The following is a 23943-nucleotide window of genomic DNA, read 5'->3' as shown; positions in this document are numbered from 1 at the left end:
GAAAAGTACTCATTGGAGAAGATAACACACCCAGACAAACCTGGAAACTAGGAAAGATTGAGGAACTGTTTCCAGGCCGAGATGGCCTAGTTAGGTCATGTTCAGTTCGTACTGCTTCAGGGACTTTGTTGAGGAGACCTATTCAGTTGATATACTGCCTAGAGATTTAGATGAACACAGTTTTTCATCGGGGGGGAGGATGTTGTAACTTTAATGGGTTACAGAGTTAATGTTTAAGTTAATTCATTGAGCTGTTGTAACGGCTGTTGAATGGAGTAGACCAAGGCGCAGTGTGGTTAGTGCTCATCATGAAATTTAATGGAAAATGAGAACACTTTACAACTAAACAAAAGACAACAGCCAAACAGTTCTGTCAGGTAACAAATGACTAAACAGAAAATAACTACCCACAAACCCCAAAGGAAAACAGGCTGCCTCCCAATCAGCAACAACGATATACAGCTGTCCCTGATTGAGAGCCATACCGGCGGAAACAAAGAAATACCAAACATAGAAAAAAGGACATAGAATGCCCACCCCAACTCATGCCCTGACCAACCAAAATAGAGACAAAAGGATCTAAGGTCAGGGCGACAGCTGTATATGAAGATTTTTTGTTTAGTTATTTACATATGTAATTGTGTTAGAATTTGTGTGTTGGAGATTGAGAGAACTACATACGTATTGGTTAGTATTGAATTACGCTTTTGACTGCAAGTTCCAGAATACCTTGCGACATGAACTAGAGAGAGAGCGTAAGTTATGTCAAGTGACTATCCTGACTTTTCGCTAGCAACCAACTTTTGTTTTGTAGAATCTAAAGTTGTTAAATGTAACGTGAACAAGTATTATTACTAAAAGAAGCTTTTATTTCAAACCCAACGTCCAGAGTCATTACTTTGAAGATAGTTATTCTGTATTGACACTTATGAAATGCTTGTAATTATACTTCAGTATTCCATAGTGACATTGATAAAATATCTAAAGACACTGAAGCAGCAAACTTTGTGGAAATTAATATTTGTGTCATTCTCAGCTTTTGGCCACGACTGTATATAGTCGCATGAATGTTCATGAGAAACCATAGCTGGGTACCATGTCTGACAAACTAATAAAACCTATTACTTTATAGATATACATCAATAAAATTATTACAAAAAATAGCTTGTGAAAAAGGGTACACTTTATTTCAAGAAAGTAAGCCAAAGCAGTTGGCCAATTCATTGAACAACAACCAAAACAAAATGTGAATTGGACCTCAGTGTTTGGTTGGGACTGGTTTGGTTGGACTGAGCAGGACGGAGAATAAAAAAGGTGATTTTATTATTTCAGAAACCTGTAATCTAGAAATACTACCATAACCAGTTCTTGTTTGGTTAACAGTTCAACTACAAGGCAAACAGTAGTAGTCATTTAGCTTAATTCATTTAACACTTGTTTTATCAAAGGAATGTAAAGCACATTTTCATACAAGATTGTTTTGTTGTTTTGTACAAAACAAATTCTCAACTGAATTCAGTTTCATCTACATTTACTGCTTAGGTTGCTTGAACGTTGAGGGGTTGGGAGAGCGAGTGTGTGTTTGCCACAAAGGTGAGAGCCACTATTCCTTCTGCTGGCAGGAATGGAAAGTGCATGCCTTCTCCAAATCTGAGGGGGGAATGGGAGAACAGGTTTTAGCTTTAGATGCAGATATGTCCTTTATACAGTGTGTGTGTGTGTGTGTAAGGTTGTCACGTAATGGGACTCTACCTGAGGTACTGTCGGAGCACTTCCTGAGCGATTGCATGGCGATCATGTACTCTTTCCCAAGGAAATCCTGGTATTTGGTGCCTTTTGGGATCTCCTGGAGACACTTTGTGGAATCCTTGAAGAGCAAGTTCTTTTCAACAGATGACTGGAACATTCTAAATGAGGAATCGCTGCCGCTTGAGCCGAACTTGGCCTAAACACAGGGAGAAAATATTTACTTGGTGGTTAAATCAATGATAAACCTTAAAAATGATATTTTAGACTATTTCTTACACTAAATGTGCATTTAATAGACCTCCCCCCAATTAACCAAAACTGATCTTAGATCAGCTTGGGGATCATGGGTGGAAATGGGAAAACTGGAGGGCCACACTATACGCAGGCGTATGTTCCAGTGGGTTAGTGCTGAGCTGAGACAAAACCTTAAACTCTGTATCCCTCTCGTACTAGAGTTGCTCATCCTTGGCTAAACTGACTATGGAGTTGTCTTAAGAAGAAACAGATCTGGCCATGTCTTAACACCCACCTGCAGCTCCAGAAGGATGGACACAACGTCTCCACGGGTCTCTGGGCGTGTTATCACAGCATGGGCGGGCACCTTGGCCAGGTGGCACTCACTGAACTTTGTGACTGGCTGAGTAGTACCATCCTGGCAGAGGAGTTCAAAGTCAGAGGACTTCAGGTCCTTTGCCCAATCTGGACCATTACCTACAGGGAAGGATGGTTAGAAAGGAGAGAGTTGAAGACTTTGTTTTCAGATACAGAGAGCCACAGATACAGAGAGCCATAGAAAGTGCATGAGAGAAATAACACTGAGTTGAGATTCATCTATAGGAGAGAGAGGAGTGAAGCTGAGGAGCATGAGACAGAGAGAGAGATGAAAATAGGGCAGCAGAACATCTGTATGTGGATAAGAAACACACTTACCATCAGTGCTCTCTGGTACAATAGTGTGTTTAATGAAGGCAACATCTCCAGCATCTTCAACCAGACATCTGGAAGGATATCAAGACAGACAATTAGATGTATAAAAGAGTGAGAAATATACTATAGGCCAACAAATATATTTTGTTTTGTACAGTCCGCCATCACTATTAGAAAGATCCTGGTGAAGGACTCAACTATCAGCTCCACTATTGAATCCACCGTTGTGGTGGCGCCCCCTACCTGAAGGCTCCAGTATAGCCGTAGTACTGCTCTTCAGACCTGGCTTTGCACCTGTACTCATCTCCCACGGCCTTCCCACTGCCCTTACACTGGGCACAGAAGGGAGAGCCCACCTCAGATCCAGGAGCACAGCCCTTACTGAAGTACTTAGCTGAATTCAGGAAGGAGACACAGTATGAGATTAAGTACATTCATAGACATACCAGTACACAAGTATAGAATGACACATATTATAAACACACACACACACAGCTGCCCACTCACTGAAGTCGCAGTCATTAGTCTCCTGGTGGATGAGACCCATGGGTATGTTCCAGCCTGCGGTCCTGCCCAAGCCGGTGTGGCATGACCTCTTGCCCTTCAGGGTTTTCCAGGTCAGCCCAGATCCCTTCTTTGCCACCGCCACCGCATAGTAGGATGACGCCTCTGAGAGGATACACAGAGGGAAGAGGTGAAAGAGAAAGTCCAGCACTAGGCTTGATCGGTGTTCGTGAAGCCGGCCCAATAAATCTTACTGTAGCAATACTGTAGCATTATAGTATGGTCTGTGTTTGGTGAGGGAGCAGGTGTAAGCATGTGTACTTACCACCAGGGGCGCTGCACAGATCTGTGAGGAGAGAGAGAGAAAATCTGCATGTTAACATTGTTGAGGCAGAGCAGGAGAGGATAGAAAGGGAGAGGGGAAGACACATCGATGATATTAGTGTGTGTGTGTGTGTGTGTGTGTGTGTGTGTGTGTGTGTGTGTCATACCTGCATCATACTGCTCCACCATGACAGGGACCAGACCACATTTTCCAGCAGTGTACACCTCCCCACCATCCACCGCTATGGCATCTGCCTCTTTACGCTGTGGAAAGAGAAAACAAAATAGAAATAGCGGAAAGGAAGGAACGAAAGAAAATTAGATTAAGGGAATTACTTGCGAAAGAACAAACTATAAAGTGCACATACCACCTTGTTAATAAAACTTTTTATCCACCCTCACCCTCTAATAATAATATATATAATTAGCAAACGCTTTTCTTCAAAGCAACTTAGTCATGCGTGTATAAATTCTTTACCAATGGGTGGTCCCTGGAAATGAACCCACTATCCTGCCATGCTCTACCAACAGAGCTATAGAGGACCTCTCTTCTCCCATAGCCTTACCATGATCTTCTCCCATAGCCTTACCACGATCTTCTCCCATAGCCTTACCACGATCTTCTCCCATAGCCTTACCATGATCTTCTCCCATAGCCTTACCATGATCTTCTCCCATAGCCTTACCATGATCTTCTCCCATAGCCTTACCATGATCTTCTCCCATAGCCTTACCATGATCTTCTCCCACAGCCTTACCACAATCTTCTCCCACAGCCTTACAACAATCTTCTCCCATAGCCTTACAACAATCTTCTCCCATAGCCTTACCACGATCTTCTCCCATATAAAGTGCACATACCACCTTGTTAATAAAACTTTTTATCCACCCCCTCCCTCTAATAATAATATATATAATTAGCAGACGCTTTTCTCCAAAGCAACTTAGTCATGCGTGTATAAATTCTTTACCAATGGGTGGTCCCTGGAAATGAACCCACTATCCTGCCATGCTCTACCAACAGAGCTATAGAGGACGTCTCTTCTCCCATAGCCTTACCATGATCTTCTCCCATAGCCTTACCATGATCTTCTCCCATAGCCTTACCATGATCTTCTCCCATAGCCTTACCATGATCTTCTTGATGCATTCCTCCACTGTGGGTGCGTCCTGGCAGTCGATCTTGGATTCACCATCTGCGAAGCTGTTAATTGTCCAGGTGTCACACTTGCCCTTCTCGGCATGGCCCACAGCACACCATTTGATGGCCCTGGAGCTGGCACCTGTGGCCTGCGCTGAAAAGCAAATGTTGGGGAGAAAGCGATGACCTAACAGTGTAAGACGTGTGTGTGTGTGTGTGTGTGTGTGTGTGTGTGTGTGTGTGTGTGTGTGTGTGTGTGTGTGTGTGTGTGTGTGTGTGTGTAAAAGTACATGTGTGTGTGCGTGCATGTGTGGCCTCACATTTTTTCAGGGAGCGGATAGTGCTCATGTACTCAGCTCCCAGGTAGAGGAAGGAGTCGGTGGTTGTTGGCAGCTGTACTAGTTTCTGAGCGGAGTCCTTGAACATCAGGTTCTTGGCTGCATAACCATCAGAGGAGAACAGATTGAAGTCCTGTTGGGGCACAAATGAGTGAATACACATTGTGTGATTTTGTTCATCTTGGCGTATCTGTCAGTGTCAGTTGTGATGTTTAGGGCCAAGAGTTTATCCTGAACATGTGGCCAGAGGTGGAAACACTCTGGGCCCCCAGGTCACATGGTCAGAAAAGACTCCAGGGCCCTTATTCAGAAAAATCTCAGCGTAGGAATGCTAATTTGGGACGTGGGCCTCATTTATCAAGCGTGTATAAATGTCTCACTAAATTCTGGTGTACGTGGAGCTTCTAGGATTTGTGTGTGCAACAAAGTATTTGGATTTATCAAACATACAGCATGTTTTCATTGATAAAGCAGAGCCATACTATATTTGTGTGCTCGTGAACGAGTGTTACAACTCCGCCTGGAAATGCCCTCTCTTCGACTGATGGTAACAGAAACACCCTCATTTGCTGTATGATTTGGAGGTTTTGGAACTGGATCATGACTGTTTTTTAAAAGCACAATGGCAAATTTGATCACATTTCTGTACAGTTGTGGGCAGAATGTTTAAAACTTCTGCTGTGAAAAATTCATGCCACCTATAGCGAGTGTCAAACAATGGCCGCGCATTCTGCAAGACTGATCGTTCAATAAACAATGTAAAAGTAAATGCTGCAAAAGCTTGATAAATGATGCCTCTGGTCATATTCGTAATGCTCTATAAGGCTCAACTGATCCTAGATCAGTACTCAGGTGACAGCGATGACAGGTGACAGTAATGTCCAGTACCTTGACGGCCACCAGTTTGTTGTAGATGCGATTGGCCAGTTCGGGGTCCTTGCGGCTGACCACAGCGTGGGCGGGTACTCTGGCCAGGTGGCAGGTCTTGTAGCTGTCGATGGAAGCTCTGGTGCCATCCTTGCACAGCAACTCATAGCTTGCCTTCTCTGCGGCTGCAAGCAGGTAATAGGAGGTTGTATAGTAGGTGACGTGTGAGTGGTTTGGACATTTACACTAAGCATTAACATAGTTTTCCGTAATTGTAATTCTAGAGTTTGCATTTTACAGTTGTAATTCAATATCGGTATGCTAGCTAATGCTTTAAAAACACACCAGGTACAGCCAGGGGCTTGATGAAGGCAACATCTCCAGCTCCATCTTTCAGGCACCTTGTGAGGCAAAAATACACAGTTAGTGGCCAATCCAGAGCAGGTAGAGGGAGATAGAGACTACTGATAGAAGGAGAAAGGATACAAATATCTGCCGATTCCAAATAGGGTAGATTGAGAGGTATGGGTGTACAGAGCATGGAGTTATTCAGAGATGGTAATGGTGTATCTAGGAGGGGTAGAAAGAGACTGGTACTCACTGGAAGGCCCCGGCATAGTCATAGTAGGGCTCCTTGTGAGACCTGGAGCAGTCTCCCTTACAAAGCTGGCACAGTTTGGACCCCATAGTGGCTCCTGGAGCACAGCTGGCATTGAAGAAGTCGCTCACCGCTGCAAAACACACACACACACTATGAAAACCCTATGATTGGATTAAGCATACCTGCACACAGTCACTGTACAGTATATTCAGAACGTACAGCATATACAACGCATTTTACCAACTGACAGAGAGGAATAAACACAACAATCCAAACATTCCCCACTGGGTAACAATTGACTACAGCAACTGTTTAGGCCAGCAGCATACCACCCTGCATCCCACTGATGGCTTGCCACTGACGCTAAGCAGGGTTGGTCCTGATCAGTCCCTGGATGGGAGACCAGATGCTGCTGTAAGTGGTGTTGGATGGCCAGTAGGAAGCACCCTTTCCTCTGGTCTAAAGAAATATCCAAATGATTGGAGACACTGCCCTGTGTAGGGCGCTGTCTTTCGGGTGGGATGATAAATGGGTGTCCTGACTCTCTGAGGTCATTAAAGATCCCATGGCACTTATCGTAAGAGTAGGGATGTTAACCCCGGTGTCCTGGTTAAATTCCTAATCTGACCCTCATACCATCACGGTCACCTAATCATCCCCAGCTTACAATTGGCTCATTCATCTCCCCTGTAACTATTCCCCAGGTCGTTGCTGTAAATAAGAATGTGTTCTCAGTCAACTTACCTGGTAAAATAAGGGTTAAATAAAATAAAAGATAACTATCAGGTTTGAGATGTTGATTATTACGCATAATAGTCCCTGCTAGTTTAATGAAATTAATAAACTATCCAAAAAGCAGTGCAGCCACTCACCCGACTCCACAGGTCTGTCCTCGATGCCGGCCCATTGGATCTGGCTCTCAGTCACCAGGGTACCGATGGGAATGTTCCAGCCTGCAGATTTGCCCAACCCGGTGTGGCAGGACTTCTTGCCACGGAGGGTTTTGAACCCAAAGGCAGTGCCCTTCTTGGCCACGGCCACAGCATAATAGCAGGTGTCAGAGTCTGATAGACAGGAGAGGAGCCATCAATACAGAGTTCAGAAACCAGATTCAGACAGAAACCATTTGATCCCATTCAAAGTACAGAATCAATTTTCTGTTGGCCTATCTTTGCAACTGAAGTGCTAAGGGCCATTGTATACCCAGTCTCTTCCATTCACCAATAGACAGAGAAATGTTGAATCTATAAGCCTTATAGAGAACAATATGTATAACACATTCAATTTAGCAGAAAAAGTCGAGGAAATCTTGAACTTGGTCTTGAGATGCTTACCCTCACCATAGTCCTCTGCAATGATGGGCTGCAGGCCGTAGTTGGTGAGGCCAGCTGTGTAAATATCTCCTCCATCCAGAGTGATAGCATCAGCCTCACCCCCCTTGCAGGGAGGAAGAGAGACATCCGTGAAGGACAAAGAGAGAAAACACACAACAACAGACCTGCACCTCACAAGGTTGTTAATGCAAGCGGATCAGCTGGTGCTGGCTGGAAATTACAGATGGGCTGCTATCTATTCTACAAGAGACTAGTAATTTCAACCTTTTGTCAAACTTCAAGAAACTATCCCTCAAAAATAAATTGTAAACTACAACATGCACAAATAAAAGCTCTCTTTACGTTACTGTGACACATCGAACACACCGACAGCGTTTTGCATTTTGGTACACCAGAACTACATTCACTTCCAATGAAACGCAGCGTTTGCCTTGCAGCATTGCGTTGCAGCATTGCGTTGCAGAGGCAGTTGCAGTGCATTCGGTGTGGTGCATAAGTTGGATTTATTTTACGTATGCGTCAAACTGTATGCGTAGACGGCTTGACAGAAATGGTAGCAGAAGGTGAATGTGGAACTTTTTTTGCATACATATCCAGATGATGCTGCGTACTATTTTGCGCAAAGACACTGTCGGTGTGATCAAAGCGTGAGTCACCATGCATGTACCATGTGCGTAACGATGCAACTCCATGGGGTTTTGTATTCACTGACCTTGCTGGCGCAAAGGTAAAACGCACAAGAACACGCACAAGTCAGAAGTGACAAGTCACACATTAAAATACTGTTTAATAGTAGAGATTCTGATATAAGTAGTTAGTCTCTCACCTTGATGGCTTGGATGCATTCAAAAGAGCCGTCCTTCCGCACACATGAAAACTCCGCCACCTTGGCTGCGAGGTCGTGGCATTTCCGCAGCTCTTGCTCCGACTTTACGCACCATTTAACAATTCCCTCAGCTGGGGCAGCATACGCCGTAGCTGAGGACAGAATAAATGCTATGATAAAATTGTGAAATATAAATTAAAGCAATCAATGTCTATTGATATTTTTCCATGCGTAATTATCTTTGCATGTATAAGCCCACTTACCTAGGCACCCCAGCAGCGCTGAGAGGAGAAGCAGTTTCATGTTCTCGAAGTCTCCAAGTCAACAATTCCCGGAGTGAAAAAGTAGGCCGTTTTAGAAGGCAACTCTGGCTTTTATAGAAAACCAATAGCCTGGGGTCCATGGTGGGCTGACTTAGCTGAAAAGAGGCCATAGTTTGTTTAGGGTTTCCCAATATGTTACATGGCGCGTTTAATTGTTCATAGGCGGGGTGGGCGCGCGTGGCTCACTCCCTGTGTGTGTGTGGTTTGTGTGTACTCAGACTTCAGACATTTCCACATAATGGAAATTCACAAAATAAATAGTCCTACATTAAGCAATATCTCATGTTTTTCAACTGTTATTTCAAAGCAGTCTTCCAATCTACAAGTGTTTGCAGCATAGTCATCATCACTAATCAAAATGTTGAGCAATGTGTAGTTCAGGCAAAAAAGGCACAGGTGTATCTTTTCTTGAGAATTAGGGCAAAATGAGATTAAATTGAGTGTATATCCTCCCAGCTCCACAAGGCAGGTAGCCTAGTGTATATCCTCCCAGCTCCACAAGGCAGGTAGCCTAGTGTATATCCTCCCAGCTCCACAAGGCATGTAGCCTAGTGTATATCCTCCCAGCTCCACAAGGCAGGTAGCCTAGTGTATATCCTCCCAGCTCCACAAGGCAGGTAGCCTAGTGTATATCCTCTCAGCTCCACAAGGCAGGTAGCCTAGTGTATATCCTCCCAGCTCCACAAGGCAGGTAGCCTAGTGTATATCCTCTCAGCTCCACAAGGCAGGTAGCCTAGTGTATATCCTCTCAGCTCCACAAGGCAGGTAGCCTAGTGTATATCCTCCCAGCTCCACAAGGCAGGTAGCCTAGTGTATATCCTCCCAGCGCCACAAGGCAGGTAGCCTAGTGTATATCCTCCCAGCTCCACAAGGCAGGTAGCCTAGTGTATATCCTCCCAGCTCCACAAGGCAGGTAGCCTAGTGTATTTCCTCCCAGCTCCACAAGGCATGTAGCCTAGTGTATTTCCTCCCAGCTCCACAAGGCATGTAGCCTAGTGTATATCCTCCCAGCTCCACAAGGCAGGTAGCCTAGTGTATATCCTCCCAGCTCCACAAGGCAGGTAGCCTAGTGTATATCCTCCCAGCTCCACAAGGCAGGTAGCCTAGTGTATATCCTCCCAGCTCCACAAGGCAGGTAGCCTAGTGTATATCCTCCCAGCTCCACAAGGCAGGTAGCCTAGTGTATTTCCTCCCAGCTCCACAAGGCATGTAGCCTAGTGTATTTCCTCCCAGCTCCACAAGGAATGTAGCCTAGTGTATATCCTCCCAGCTCCACAAGGCAGGTAGCCTAGTGTATATCCTCCCAGCTCCACAAGGCAGGTAGCCTAGTGTATATCCTCCCAGCTCCACAAGGCAGGTAGCCTAGTGGTTAGATCGTTGGACTAGTAACCGAAAGGTTCCCCGAGCTGACAAGGTAAAAACATGCCTTTCTGTCCCTGAACAAGACAGTTAACCCACTGTTCCTAAGCCGTCATTGTAAATAAGAATTTGTCTTTAACTGACTTGCCTTGATAAATACATTTCAAATAAATACATTCGAAAGAGAAAAAAAAAACGCAGGAAACAACCAAGGGTTTGTTGAGTTCCCAAAAGCTTCTTGGCACTAAGATCAAGATGGCACTAAATCCTCAATTCTGAGGATGAGCCTTTTCTTATCCAGCTTTTTCAGACTGGTGAGGTACAGCAGATGAAGTAGAGGGGGCAAGCATGAGGACAGGCAGATCCACGAGCAACTGCTGCACCTCATGATGAGTTCATATTTTGTGGCTCCCACCCCCATCAAAGTTACCCATCCGTGTTCTAAACTCAGCAAAAAAAGAAACATCCCTTTTTCAGGACCCTGTCTTTCAAAGATAATTCGTAAAAATCCAAATAACTTCACAGATCTCCATTGTAAAGGGTTTAAACACTGTTTCCCATGCTTGTTCAATGAACCATAAACAATGAATGAACATGCACCTGTGGAATGGTCGTTAAGACACTAACAGCTTACAGATGGTAGGCAATTAAGGTCACAGTTATGAAAACTTAGGACACTAAAGAGGCCTTTCTACTGACTCTGAAAAACACCAAAAGAAAGATGCCCAGGGTCCCTGCTCATCTGCGTGAACATGCCTTACGCATGCATGAGGACTGCAGATGTGGCTAGGGCAATACATTGCAATGTCCGTACTGTGAGACGCCGAAGACAGCACTACAGGGAGACAGGACGGAGAGCTGATCGTCCTCGTAGTGGCAGACCATGTGTAACAACACCTGCACAGGATCCGTACATCCGAACATCACACCTGCGGGACAGGTACAGGATGGCAACAACAACTGCCGAGTTACACCAGGAACCCACAATCCCTCCATTAGTGCTCAGACTGTCCGCAATAGGCTGGGAGAGGCTGGACTGAGGGCTTGTAGGCCTGTTGTAAGGCAAGTCCTCACCAGACATCACCGGCAACAACGTCGCCTATGGGCACAAACCCACCGTCGCTGGACCAGACAGGACTGGCAAAAAGTGCTCTTCACTGACGAGTCGCGGTTTTGTCTCACCAAGGGTGATGGTCGGATTTGTGTTTAACGTCTAAGGAATGAGTGTTACACCAAGACCTGTACTCTGGAGCAGGATCAATTTGGAGGTGGAGGGTCTGTCATGGTCTGGGTTTGTGTGTCACAGCATCATCTGACTGAGCTTGTTGTCATTGCAGGCAATCTCAACGCTGTGCGTTACAGGGAAGACATCCTCCTCCCTCATGTGGTACCCTTCCTGCAGGCTCATCCTGACATGACCCTCCAGCATGACAATGCCACCAGCCATACTGCTCGTTCTGTGTGTGATTTGCTGCAAGACAGGAATGTTAGTGTTCTGCCATGGCCAGCGAAGAGCCCGGATCTCAATCCCATTGAGCATGTCTGGGACCTGTTGGATCAGTGGGTGAGGGCTAGGGCCATTCCCCCCAGAAATGTCTGTGAACTTGCAGGTGCCTTGGTGGAAGAGCGGGGTAACATCTCACAGCAAGAACTGGCAAATCTGGTGCAGTCCATGAGCAGGAGATGCACTGCAGTACTTAATGCAGCTGGTGGCCACACCAGATACTGACTTACTTTTGTTTTTGACACCCCCCCCCCCCCCTCCCTTTGTTCAGGGACACATTATTCCATTTCTGTTAGCAAGATTCAACAACAGACATGTGACTATGTTCATACAAATATTTACATATGTTAAGTTTGCTGAAAGTAAACGCAGTTGACAGTGAGAGGACGTTTCCTTTTTTGCTGAGTTTACATGTAGGCTACCAGCCTGATGGACTCCATATACATTACAACAGGTGCTATAGGTGAAAAATTGGTGTCTCAAGCAGCAGTTTAGCTTCCCCCATAGATAGCACCTGCTCATAATATAGCACTGATCAAATAACATGTACGAGTCATGCTCATTGCAGCTCTTTTTTATGCCATGTCATGAATAGTAGTTGTCAAGCAAGCACAGCAGATAGTGCCACCATGCACAAATGCATGGTTGCACCTTTGTTGTCGGCAGTTGATTGCTCAGTTTCATGTCTCCACTCTGTATTCTACCATATAAGTGAATTACTATGTCGCTACTGTTTATCTTGAATTGAGCGTAAATTCCCTACAGCCCACCTCGACTCAAAGGAAAGTAATATTTTTCATCAATAGAACAATATTTTTTAAGCATTAGACTTGACTTGAACTCTTGGTAGTACTATAAATATGGTTCTCAAATGTAAAATACGCGTTGAAGAAAAGCTATCATACTGATAAAATGATATTAACATCATTGATGAATCAATTGATTAATCAATCGTATGAAATATGATTGACAGAAACGCTGAGCGGGTATAGAGAATTTTCTTTTTGTCCGTTTAACTGCCAAGCAAACATATTTGACTGGTGTTTGTACAGTCAACATTACCCAACACAGGAGTTAAAGTACAGGCCTCTCTCCGAATGAGACCTAGCAAAGAACACGAGATTAGCCTGCCTTTGTTAATGTTACTTGTCCTTTTCAGCCAACACGTACCTATTCAAATCAAATATTATTTTAATCCTTTCACAATAAGTCACTGTTATTGTAGCCTCCGATGACTGGAAGTAATATTATTTCCCTGATCTTTACCGTAAGAATGTATGGCAGTGTATTGGAAGGGGTTGTAATGGCTACATTTGGGAATCTCCAAGTCATGTGATTTTAAGGTAGTCTGCAACCCAAAGAGAAATAACAGCATTCTCTATGCACTGTCATTTACAACTTTATAAGAGCTATTCATAATATATAGGGAAATGAGTAACCCGTTTGGATAAGAGAATTCTAAATATAAATGACACTTGTTTTAGATCTATTTTACCTTATGATCACTAGAGACAAATGTGAAACCAGTCATATGGCAGCAAACTGAAACATATCAACTTTCCCACTGAAAAGTTTATGAAATGCTGTGCCATTATGCAGAATTTGAATTGTACAGCCTTTTAACTTGCAGGGATGGGCACTCTCGAATGTCTTAATTATAGGTTAACCTGACTTTCTGATAGTCGATACTGATAGTGGGGGTAGCCTATCATTATTTCCTAACAACCACACATATTCAACTGCCAATTTACTGTTAGTTCCCTTCAGTTGGTATAGCCTACATTATCATTCCATTTAATTACTTTGTTTTTTTTTTACCTTCATTAGCTTCCTCTGTAAACGCGGTCACGGCCATGTGGTTGTTGCTGAGGATCATTAGTAACAGTTGATAATATAAAAAAAGACATGTAGGCTAATTAAATCATTATGAAGTGGAGAGCAGACCAAGCCGTACCCCACACATGGCACATTATAGGCTACTATGGTACACTATTTTCCCTATTTACACACTAATCTTCCAACATTACCGTGGGTTAAGAACTGAATGTGGTAATTTTCAGAATGAATCAAACAACTAGATTTTAGATTCATCAATATATTTACTGCAAAAGGCTCTTCAAACTAGTTGTATGATTCATGATTCATAACCCAAAAATGTGCCTAAATAATCTATAAAATCAGAATATTTTTTAATCTTCCAGTTGGTGTTGAAACGGAGATGAATATACATATAATTAAAACAATTATTTAATTGATCCCTATTTTTGGAACTCGTTCTCTCTATGTATTCTAGTCTGTCAACAACATTTTTATTAAAAGGTACACAATATTTAAAGTGATGGTTTAAGATAAATGTACAGAAAACCCTATTGAATGAAAACTCCACGAGAATCTGTTGGCCAGCAAGTGGGAGGGTTTTCAGTGTGCAAGGGAACCACGCCAGCAAATCCCGTTACGAGCCTTCATAAGGTAAATCTGAATAACAAATTGGGAAGTGAGTAGGAAAGGCGTGCGTAGGAAAAGCATGAATTCGTAAGTCTAAATCAGGCCCAAAGAGTCTCAGTAGGAGTACTGATATAGTATCAGTTTAACCTTTTAGATCAGAATGAATAGGATTATATGGGCTTGGGGGACCTGGTCCTAGAACAGCACTCTATGGGCCCTGAAATGAGACGGAGTGTCCTGCTTTCCATTCTAGCCTCAGAACAATGGAGGCGAGTTTCATTCAAACAACTGGTACATTTTAATAAATCAATCCAAGTGGCCAGTGGCAATGGATATTTATTTACCCATGCCCTACTTCCTGATTCATGCAGAGAACTGGACAGTGAAGGGCCTATCACAAAATTAGAGAGGTCCAGGATTCTTTAGAGTAAGGTACTTTAAAACGTTAGAGGCAGACCACCAATCAGACATTTGCCAAGGGCTTTTGTGCATAACTGCACCCTGTGCCCTGCACTATGACTGTACTCCAACCTCTCCATGGGTTTGTTTCTCAGGGGTTTGAGATAACAAAGTGTCTGCAGTGCACTCTGTGCGTTTGACAAAGAAACACTCTGAAACTAAGAAACATTCTGACAAGGACATGACCATTGATTTGAATCAGGTGGCTGGTCATATGCATAACCACAGCTGGACACACACACTATCTCTGACACACACACACACAAACACAGTATCATGTGAATTTTGACCCCGTGATCTGAGTCAGTAGTGTCAGAGTGCAGAAACAGCGATAAAGACTGTTACGTTAGTTGCTGGGCCAAGTTGCACAAGTTCACACCGTTATTGGTGCACTGCTCTGGGACAACATAGAGAACAGCCTTTCCATTTATATAACCAGAAATTCAGTGGAGCCATTAACAGGATCTTCATTCTTGGTCCGTGTATCGTCCGTTCATTGGTTATTCCATTCAAATCAGGAAGTGTAAAAACAGTAAATAGCTCATGTATTGTGTTTAGTTTCAGAATTTTAAGAAGGTAAATCGGATATCAACTCCTTTTCTCGTTTCTGGGTCTGTGTACTTTTTGGCCTATTAGATAACAAAATTTAAAAACACAAGTTAAGGGTCATTCCTCGTTTAATTTTATTTGAATCTGAAATGAAACAATACATGAACGGTTTTGTTATTTTCATTGTCTAAAGGAAATTTTATATAATGAGAAACAGAATAATTATTTGATTATTCAAATGTTGTGTTTTTAATTATATGTTTTGGTTTGACCCGTGCATGTTTTGGCCAATTAACAGTAGAGAGAATAAAGGAGACAGCATCGGTCAAAATCGTGATTTATGACCCTATGTCCGGCTGATTTATGACCCTATGTCCGGCTGGTTCATACATGCCCAAATAAGGGCATCCGGTCTTGACATCCTGGCGGGAAGGTGTCACGTGGTTAGGGTCATATAGTTTTATCCTGTTCTGTCACGTGTTAGAGTGTGTGTTATATCTATATTGCATCTCTTTGAAGTTGTCATGATGATTGATGTGTAGGGCCCTCATTGAACTGGGGGGGTTGTGTTTGAACATTTCAAAGAGGATGACCCCACACCCCCCTATTTTATTGCTCTAAGGGTTGTTGTCTATGAATTAGGAATGTCCGGGGGGTTATGTGTTGGAGGCAGACGTCTTATAAATACGCCCCAGACACACATGCGGCCCCAGAAAAAGCAATGGGGAACTATATACATATGTTGTTAGAGAGAATAAATACGTTTTTTCTTTTGAGAGAACTTACAAATGTGATGCATCAAATTATTGAAAATAAAGTGAACAATGTATCATTCTACACAACCCATAATACCTGGGCTAATGTAGAGCGTGTGCTAAAAATGGAGCAAATCATGAATCATGTACGACAGACGGGCGAGAGTATGCAATGGACACAACTGGTCTCCCGTCTTGTGGATGATTCTGAAGAACTAGAAACAAACTTGTCTAAGATTTTAGTTTATTTGTTTGAAACAACGTTTAATTGTAACATGTATCACATTTGTTGTTTATATACTTATATATTTGATGTGTGTGGTTTAAAAATTCAGCGACAAAAGCCTGTAAATCTAAACCAAATATACAGGGTGTTGCATGCTGGGATCATTGAGAAAACGGGGACAAGTATCCTGCAACGAATCCTAAATTGTCTGTATATGTAATACATGATGTTTGCAAAAATAAAAATACAAAAAAAATAAACTGAAATGTTGTCGTTATTTGAAAGTGGCTCATTCAGGGGCGGAAATCGCGGGGGGGACGGGGGGGACACGACCCCCCCCATCCTGGGAAAAATATGATTTGTCCCCCCCAATATATCACTGAAACATAACTATGTAATTTAAATAATATTAATAATACGCAATGAAAGCAGTTGTGCTGATTATAGACACTTAATAGTGCGTTTTTAAGTTTCAAAAGATTGCGACCCCCCCACCCTTTTCCTCACAATGGTTTTATCCACTGGCAAGGAACAGAGGGGTCGTAGCCACTGTCTGAAAGGCACTCAATGAACGTAACTGACGTGAGGTTAATCCAGTCAATCGCGCACACACACTAGCTGAATATGCAGAGCTAGTGCGCAAATATGAACTATTAAGCTAGCTAGTACCTATTCCATTTATGTGGCCTCGTCAAAGATGGAATCTTTGCTATCGTCAATTTATTCCGAGATCAGCATGCAGATGATGTAAGTTAGTGCTTCAAAGTCCCTGTGATAAGTTAGCGATAAACTGAAGTCCAAACTGAACAGAACTACACTCTCTTCTACCATTGTCTTAAATATATTTAATGGTCTCGTTGCAAAAGCTAAATTGTCGCAAGGGAACTTTTATTTATTTATTTTATTTAACCCGGGTAGCAAAGATTATAGCAAACACCACTGAAACTGAATTGGTGCTCGCTAGCTTTGCAAATTCAGCTATTGTTGGAAGCCAGCCAATATGAAACAAACTATTAAAATTACAAAAGGTTGCAGCATATGTTGTGTAAATGGTAAACTCATACAGCTGTCAACTCTTGTCATTTTAATCCGTTTCACATTTGCTAGCTACCTTTTAGATCGAAGGCCAAATAGAATGATAAAAGATAAGATGATAGAAGCCCATCTCCTACTGTAAATAACCTACACACTGTGTGTGTGTGTAGCCAGCCAGCCAGGTAGAAAAATGGCAGAAAAATAAAAGACGGACATCAGAGTATTTTTCAGTACACCAAAACGCAAAGTAAGAACCCTAGTAGCCTAATATCTCAAAGACTAGTTGATAAAATGTTCATAAGAAAGAAATGAAATTCTAATGGAAATGTTTCACAATGATGTCATTAGGCAGAGCAGGCAATAGATGGCACACAGACAGCAGAGTTGGGGACAGATATGCAGGGACAGGGAGTCTCAGGTAAGTTTGTTGAGTCTTTGTTTGGCAACATTATGAAAGGTTCTCCATTTTTTTTACTTGTAAAATAGGAACATAATTGGAAAATGCCATGGATACCCCCACTCTCAACTTAAACTGGTGACTGAACTAAGATTTGTTAAAGGCAATGGTATTGCTGTTGTGAGTAGTTGTGTAGTTTTGGGTACCGGTAGTTAGGAGTACGGCAAACACCTTATTTCTTTGGTTCCTCAATATACATTTACCATATTACAATGTAGGCTATGTGTTACAGCACTACTTTTGGTGTCCCCCTCAGGAATTGCTCTTGAGAAAATTTCATGTAATTGTCCCCCCCAAAGTTGATATCAGATTTTCGCCCCTGGGCTCATTAACGTTATTGTACCTCAGAGAGGCAGGAAGGATGGCGAAGCAGATGTTGAAAAAGGTGTATTACACCCCCTCTAACCCTGGGTCTTATGGGGGTAAGGAGCGTTTACAGAGAGCTTTGGCCGAGGGAACAGGCGTTGCTCAAGTGGATGATTGGTTAGCCGCGCAGGATGCTTATACTCTGCATAAACCTGTACGAAAACAATTTCCAAGAAATATAGTTTTTTCGACTCATGCCCTGTCCCAGTTTCAGGCGGATCTATGTGACATGCAGTGACATGCAGGCCCATGCAGATAAAAATGATGGAAATCGATACATGCTAACGGTTATAGATATTTTCTCTAAAATGGCCTTTGTAAGGGTCTTAAGAAATAAGAGCGGGGCAGAGGTGACCAGGGCCTTTGAATCTATCTTGAAGGAAGGAGGAGTCCCCAAGAAAGTGCAGACTGATGGCGGAAAATAATTTTTTAATAATACTTTTCAGAAACTCATGAAGAAGCATAATATAGTACATTTTGCTACAGGCTCGGATTTGAAAGCTTCAGTTGTCGAACGCTTTAACCGCACTCTGAAGGAGCGGATGTGGAGATATTTTACAGCTCACAACACGCATAGATATATCGATATAGTTCAAGATTTAGTAAAGAGTTACAACTACAGCTACCATAAGAGTATAAGGATGAAGCCCGCAGAGGTCTCTTCTGAAAACTCTTTTCAAGTCTTTAAAAATCTGTATGGTTTGTTCCCCCTTCGCCGTAAGAAAAAAATCGATTTTAAATTCATAGTGGGGGACAAGAGGGACATATTTCGACAAGAAATATGAGCAAGGTTATAGTGACGAAGTGTTCACCGTTACCGAATGTCTACCTCGCATACCCCCTGTCTACAAATTAAAAGATTATGACGGGGAGCTTATAGAGGGATCGTTTTACGAGAAGGAGCTACAGAAGTTACAGGTGGTTAAAGACAAAGTCTTTCACATGGAGGAAATTCTAGATCATAAGAGAGAAAGGGGCAAAAAATGGGTCTTGGTCCGTTGGAAAAACTGGCCTCAAAAGTTTAACAGTTGGGTTTTAGAGCAAGATGTGGTGGAGGCATCGGGGGTTAACTTAAACCCTCAGGCATGATAAATACATCGTCATTCGCGTGTACACAGGAGCGCATTATGGAACATAGCGGCTTCTACCTGACCCTCCCCAGTAATACGTCTGCACACATATATAGTAAGAACCAAAGTTCTAATTATACAACCAACTTTCCAAAGCCTATAGAGTTATCCGAGGCCTGGGAAGTAGGTCTCAGCGAGATTACATACCCCCACAGCTGGTATAATATCAAAGAGAAGGACCGGGATTTTTATTGCAAAAGGATATCGGAACCTGCGAAACTTATAAAGATTAAAAAAGGGTTCTATAGAACCGTCGACAGGATCGTCTCAGAGTTGAATGAACTCCTAACCCAGAACAATACGGAAATACTCTTGAGCTACAACCCTATTCATAAACGTGTACAAATCTCAGGGGCTGCGGAAAGGGGTATAAAGACCACCGGTAATTTAGCCTACATGTTGGGGCTGGTTCCCAATAAATGGACGTATGTGAAAGATAAATTAGCCCCATTCCCTGCGGATATACATGCAGGGTTTTACAACATATTTGTGTTTCCCGACATCATATCATATCAGAGGGTAGGAGACAGTTGTGTGCCCCTCCTGAGAACAGTTCATATAGAGGGAAAGGATGGAGGGATAGTCACTGTCATCTACGACAAGCCACACTACGTACCTGTAAGCAAGAAATATATTGAGAACATTCTGGTTGAGCTTAAAACGGATCAGAACGAAAACATCGAATTTACTTATGGTAAAACGATTGTAAAACTCCACTTTAGGCCCTCCAAAGCCTCTCTACATATATAATATCTTATTAGTATTATATATTATTATTTTATATAAACATAATACAAAATAAAATAAAAAATGGTTATGGAACACAACCACCATCTCGACCCTAATCGCTACGTCTCATACTATGTTGATCAAGTGGGTAATGGGTTACCCTGCTATCATGGATCCCCGACCATGTACGGTTCGGGGATAGGCGGTATATTTCGTAACCTCTTTAGGATGGTTTTACCGTTTATGAAGAGAGGCCTCAGCATAGCCAAACCTCATTTAAAATCAGCGGCTAAAAATATAGTAAGTGAGGTTGTAGCCAATGCTATGACCCGAAGGGCGTCACCAGATGCCGAGCATCAAGAAGGCTCGGGGCTTATGATGTTGTCTCGAAGACCAAAAAAGAGACCTCCAGGTATAAGGCGCAGGCCTGCCCCTAAAAAGCAGAGGTTAACCGTTAAAAGAAACTCAGTAAGTCAAAGACGTTGTAAAGTGAGGAGGTCTGGACCTAAAACGACAAAAAGAATACTCTGAAGTATTTTCTAAAAGAACCAAGAAACATGGCTCTTTTACACCGCATGTCCCCTGAAGCTATAAAGACTGAGCTCGATCTTTTCACGGCCCCCTTAACCCAACATTCAATAGATAGGTCCAGTTATGTGGAGATAGCCCCACTCTCTACCATTACCGACAACGGTCCTATAGAATTTTTCATACCAGGCCACGGTGACAACTATCTGGACCTCAACAACACCTTGGTGCATTTACGTCTAAACGTGACCAAAAGAGATGGTACTAATATTGCAAACGATGCCAAAGTGAGTCTCATTAATTACCCCTTGGCCACCATCTTCTCCCAAGTGGATGTGACTTTGGGTGAACGTCTAATCAGTCAAAGCAGTGCCACATACCCCTATAGGGCCATGATGGAGTGTTTACTCAACTACTCCGAAGACACTCTCAAGACACAATTCAGCGCCGGGCTGTTTAGCAAGGATACTGCAGGAGTCTCTATGGAATCGATAGACCCTTCCACCGGTGCAAACAAAGGACTGGAGGCACGCGCTCGCTACTGTGTCGAATCTCGAGAGTTTCATCTGCTAGGTCCTATACACTCTGACATTTTCTTTCAAGAACGTTTACTCTTAAATTCGGTTGATTTAAGACTCAAATTAACCAGGGCCAAGGATGAGTTTTGTCTGATGTCTACCCAAGACGGTGACTTTAGTTTAAAAGTGTTGGGGGCAACGCTTTTTATTAAAAAAGTGTCTGTATCTCCGGCAGTTCGTCTGGGTCACACACAGGCTTTGATGAAAGGAAATGCCCTTTACCCTCTCCAAAGAATTACCATGAAAACCTTTAGCATACCTGTGGGCAGTAGAATCTGCAGTCAGGAAAACCGTTTTCTAGGCCCTTTACCCCGCTATGTGGTTATAGGTTTGGTTGATCACGCCTCTAATACGGGCAGCTTACATAAAAACCCATTTAATTTTCAACACTTCAATGCAGAGTATGTAGCTCTCTGTCAGGACGGACGTCAGGTCCCTGCTAAGGCTTTCCAACCGCAATTTAATAACAACATATCTGTGCGAGAATTTTACAATCTATTCCTGGCTACCGGGAGGCATCTAAAAGATCTCTCTTTACCAATTGACAGAAATGATTTTGCAGAGGGTTACACATTGTATGCTTTCAATATATCCCCTGATGATGACACCTCAGGAAATCTGTCTGTGGTGTCCCAATGCAACCTCAGGCTGGAAATGCGTTTCCGTACACCTTTAGCCTGTACAGTTAGCGTGATTGTTTATGCGTGCTCTGATTCAATCTTGGAAGTGAATGCCCGAAGACAGGTCTTAGTGGATTATTATTAAGGACTGTTGAGCAAAGACATGAATACCCAAGAGTTGGAAGGGCTCATGACCCGCTTGATTGGAAAACAATTTTATGGAGTGTGGGCTTGTGATGAATTACCTATTGAGAAATGGCCTGAGCGGCCGGCCATGTTTATTGTCAATACCCATCCTAAACACATGCCAGGTGAACACTGGCTAGCTGTGACACTAGAAGATGAAGGAGGAAGAAAAATCTCAACTTTTTTTGATTCCTACGGCTTTCCCCCTGGTTTTTCACATTTTCCCAAATCTATTAAAGATTTTTTGACCAAAAACGGATCAAAGATCTACTACAGCATCAAACAAGTTCAAGATAACCTTTCCACTAAATGTGGTCAACACTGTGTATTCTACCTGTGCCAAACACCCTGTGGAGTTTCTTTTGAAGATGTTATGTCTCTTTATAATGATGATTTAAGAAGTAATGATAGCGTCGTAGATTGTTTTGTTAGAAAATATCAAAAGTGTTCAAATATGTGTCCTTTAAGACCGTGTAATCAAGGCGTATGCTCACGTCAAATGTTTCAAGAATGCCACAAATGTTAAATTGCTTAATTTTTCTAATAAACTTTATTGAATTTAATCATAGTCGTTCAAAGTCATTCAAAATTCATTCAAAAGTCATTCAAAATTCCTTCAAAAGTCTAACCACCCCGAGAGATCGGGATTAGGAAAAGGTCCGGAGGCGTTCATGGGGCTAAATGAGTCATCATCATCCCCTTCATAGGGGGGAGGGTTTGTTTTTGACATCTTTAGGGGTGCTGTAGCTCGGTGAAGGGTTTTGTTTTAAAGCTTGAATCTGTTGACGAAGCTTATGGTTAGGGACCCCCGAGAGGGGAATGTTGAGGATTGCCAGGGCCTTAAGAAACTGAGGCCACCCTGGTGGTCTTCGGTCATCAGCAACCTTGTGGGCTGCCGTGGTACTTTTAAGCAAGTCAAACATATGTGAACCCTTGACAACAGCGCCCTGAAGGATAAACTCTCCTTTGTCATTCCAAGTAGCTGTCCCCTTTGAGTCTTTTAGCTTGTTCATAATGTATCTAGCATTTTTCCTGTTACGTGCCGGAACATGTGTCAACATGTCATGCATAACATTATCTTCAACAGGCATATGATCTTCAGCCGGTAAGATCGCAGGTACAGGCATTACCGGGGGATGGCTCTCTCTAAGCGTGTCATCTTTTAAAGGTTCAGGTAGGGAAAGCGTTAAATGGTTGGTATCTCTCGCACCTTGTTTTACCAAGGTCAAATACCTTTGCAAGAGGTTTGTGTATTTTTTAACCTTATCATAGGGGTTCAATTCTTTTCGGTTCAAAACATCCTTCATGGCCGTATCCAAATCATTTTCCGCTGTTTGTCTGATATTTTCAGGACCCTGCATTTGTTTTTTAAGTCTACCCAACTCTTGTTGAGGGACCAAGTACATTTTATTTGCCATCACACTCTGTGTTCAACCCCCACGCCTGGCAGCAATAAGGCTGGTGATGAAGGGTACTGCTATAGTTAGCAACGGCAGAAGAAAACCCCCAGACTGTTGTAGGCTGTGTCTTTTCTTTCGAAGACTGGCTCTTTTATTGGCAAAGAGTTTGATCGCGTTTTTTTGTCTCTTTAATTTTTTTAATTGGGTCAGGGTGAGTGGAATGCGCCCTTTGAGAAGATTCAAAGCAATCTCACATAGGGATAATATGAGATCTGAAGAACAGTGATCCAAGATGTCCTTCCGTTCTTTAGCTGTAGCCCCAACTAGGCTTCTCAAGAGGGGCAGGTTTCTTTTTAAACGCAGAGACATAGCGGTTACTTTTTAGGAATGTACACCGCCGGCCACTCCCATGGGAACAGGCCTGTTCGGAGCCTCAGGTGTTCTGGAGTATTTGCTTTTAAATCCACGATTAAATAAGAAAATGGTTCTTTGGTAGCGTCCTCATAGCTATCCATAAAGTAGGATTTCCTTCCCGGGTACATCTGCTGAGCTAGAGTGTTAATTTGTAGTTTGTCTCTAGGGTTTTTGAACAAAACCATGTAATTGGCGTTCAAACTGATGGTACAGCTGTTTTTACCTTGGTGAAACACATTTTGCACCAAGTAAAGCACAGACAGGTTTCT

General features: G+C 42.8%; 1 protein-coding gene across 1 annotated transcript; it reads right to left on the bottom strand.

Moving 5' to 3' along the window:
• Positions 1-1163: 1163 nt before the first annotated feature.
• tfa (transferrin-a) lies at positions 1164-8959 on the bottom strand. Its single transcript, NM_001123655.1, is given in 17 exon segments — positions 1164-1650; positions 1753-1945; positions 2279-2460; positions 2680-2747; positions 2920-3070; positions 3184-3345; positions 3506-3526; positions 3672-3768; positions 4636-4799; positions 4966-5116; positions 5872-6035; positions 6196-6251; positions 6452-6581; positions 7324-7515; positions 7786-7888; positions 8612-8763; positions 8875-8959. Coding segments are annotated over 17 exon segments (2073 nt in total). The 5' UTR covers positions 8915-8959; the 3' UTR covers positions 1164-1603.
• Positions 8960-23943: the final 14984 nt, after the last annotated feature.

This window comes from Salmo salar, chromosome 03 (assembly GCF_965601325.2).
Source record: "Salmo salar chromosome 03, fSalSal1, whole genome shotgun sequence".
NCBI classification, from domain to species: Eukaryota; Metazoa; Chordata; class Actinopteri; order Salmoniformes; family Salmonidae; genus Salmo; species Salmo salar.
The sequence above is the reverse complement of the archived record's forward strand: the minus strand, read 5'-3'. Positions and strand labels throughout refer to the sequence as shown.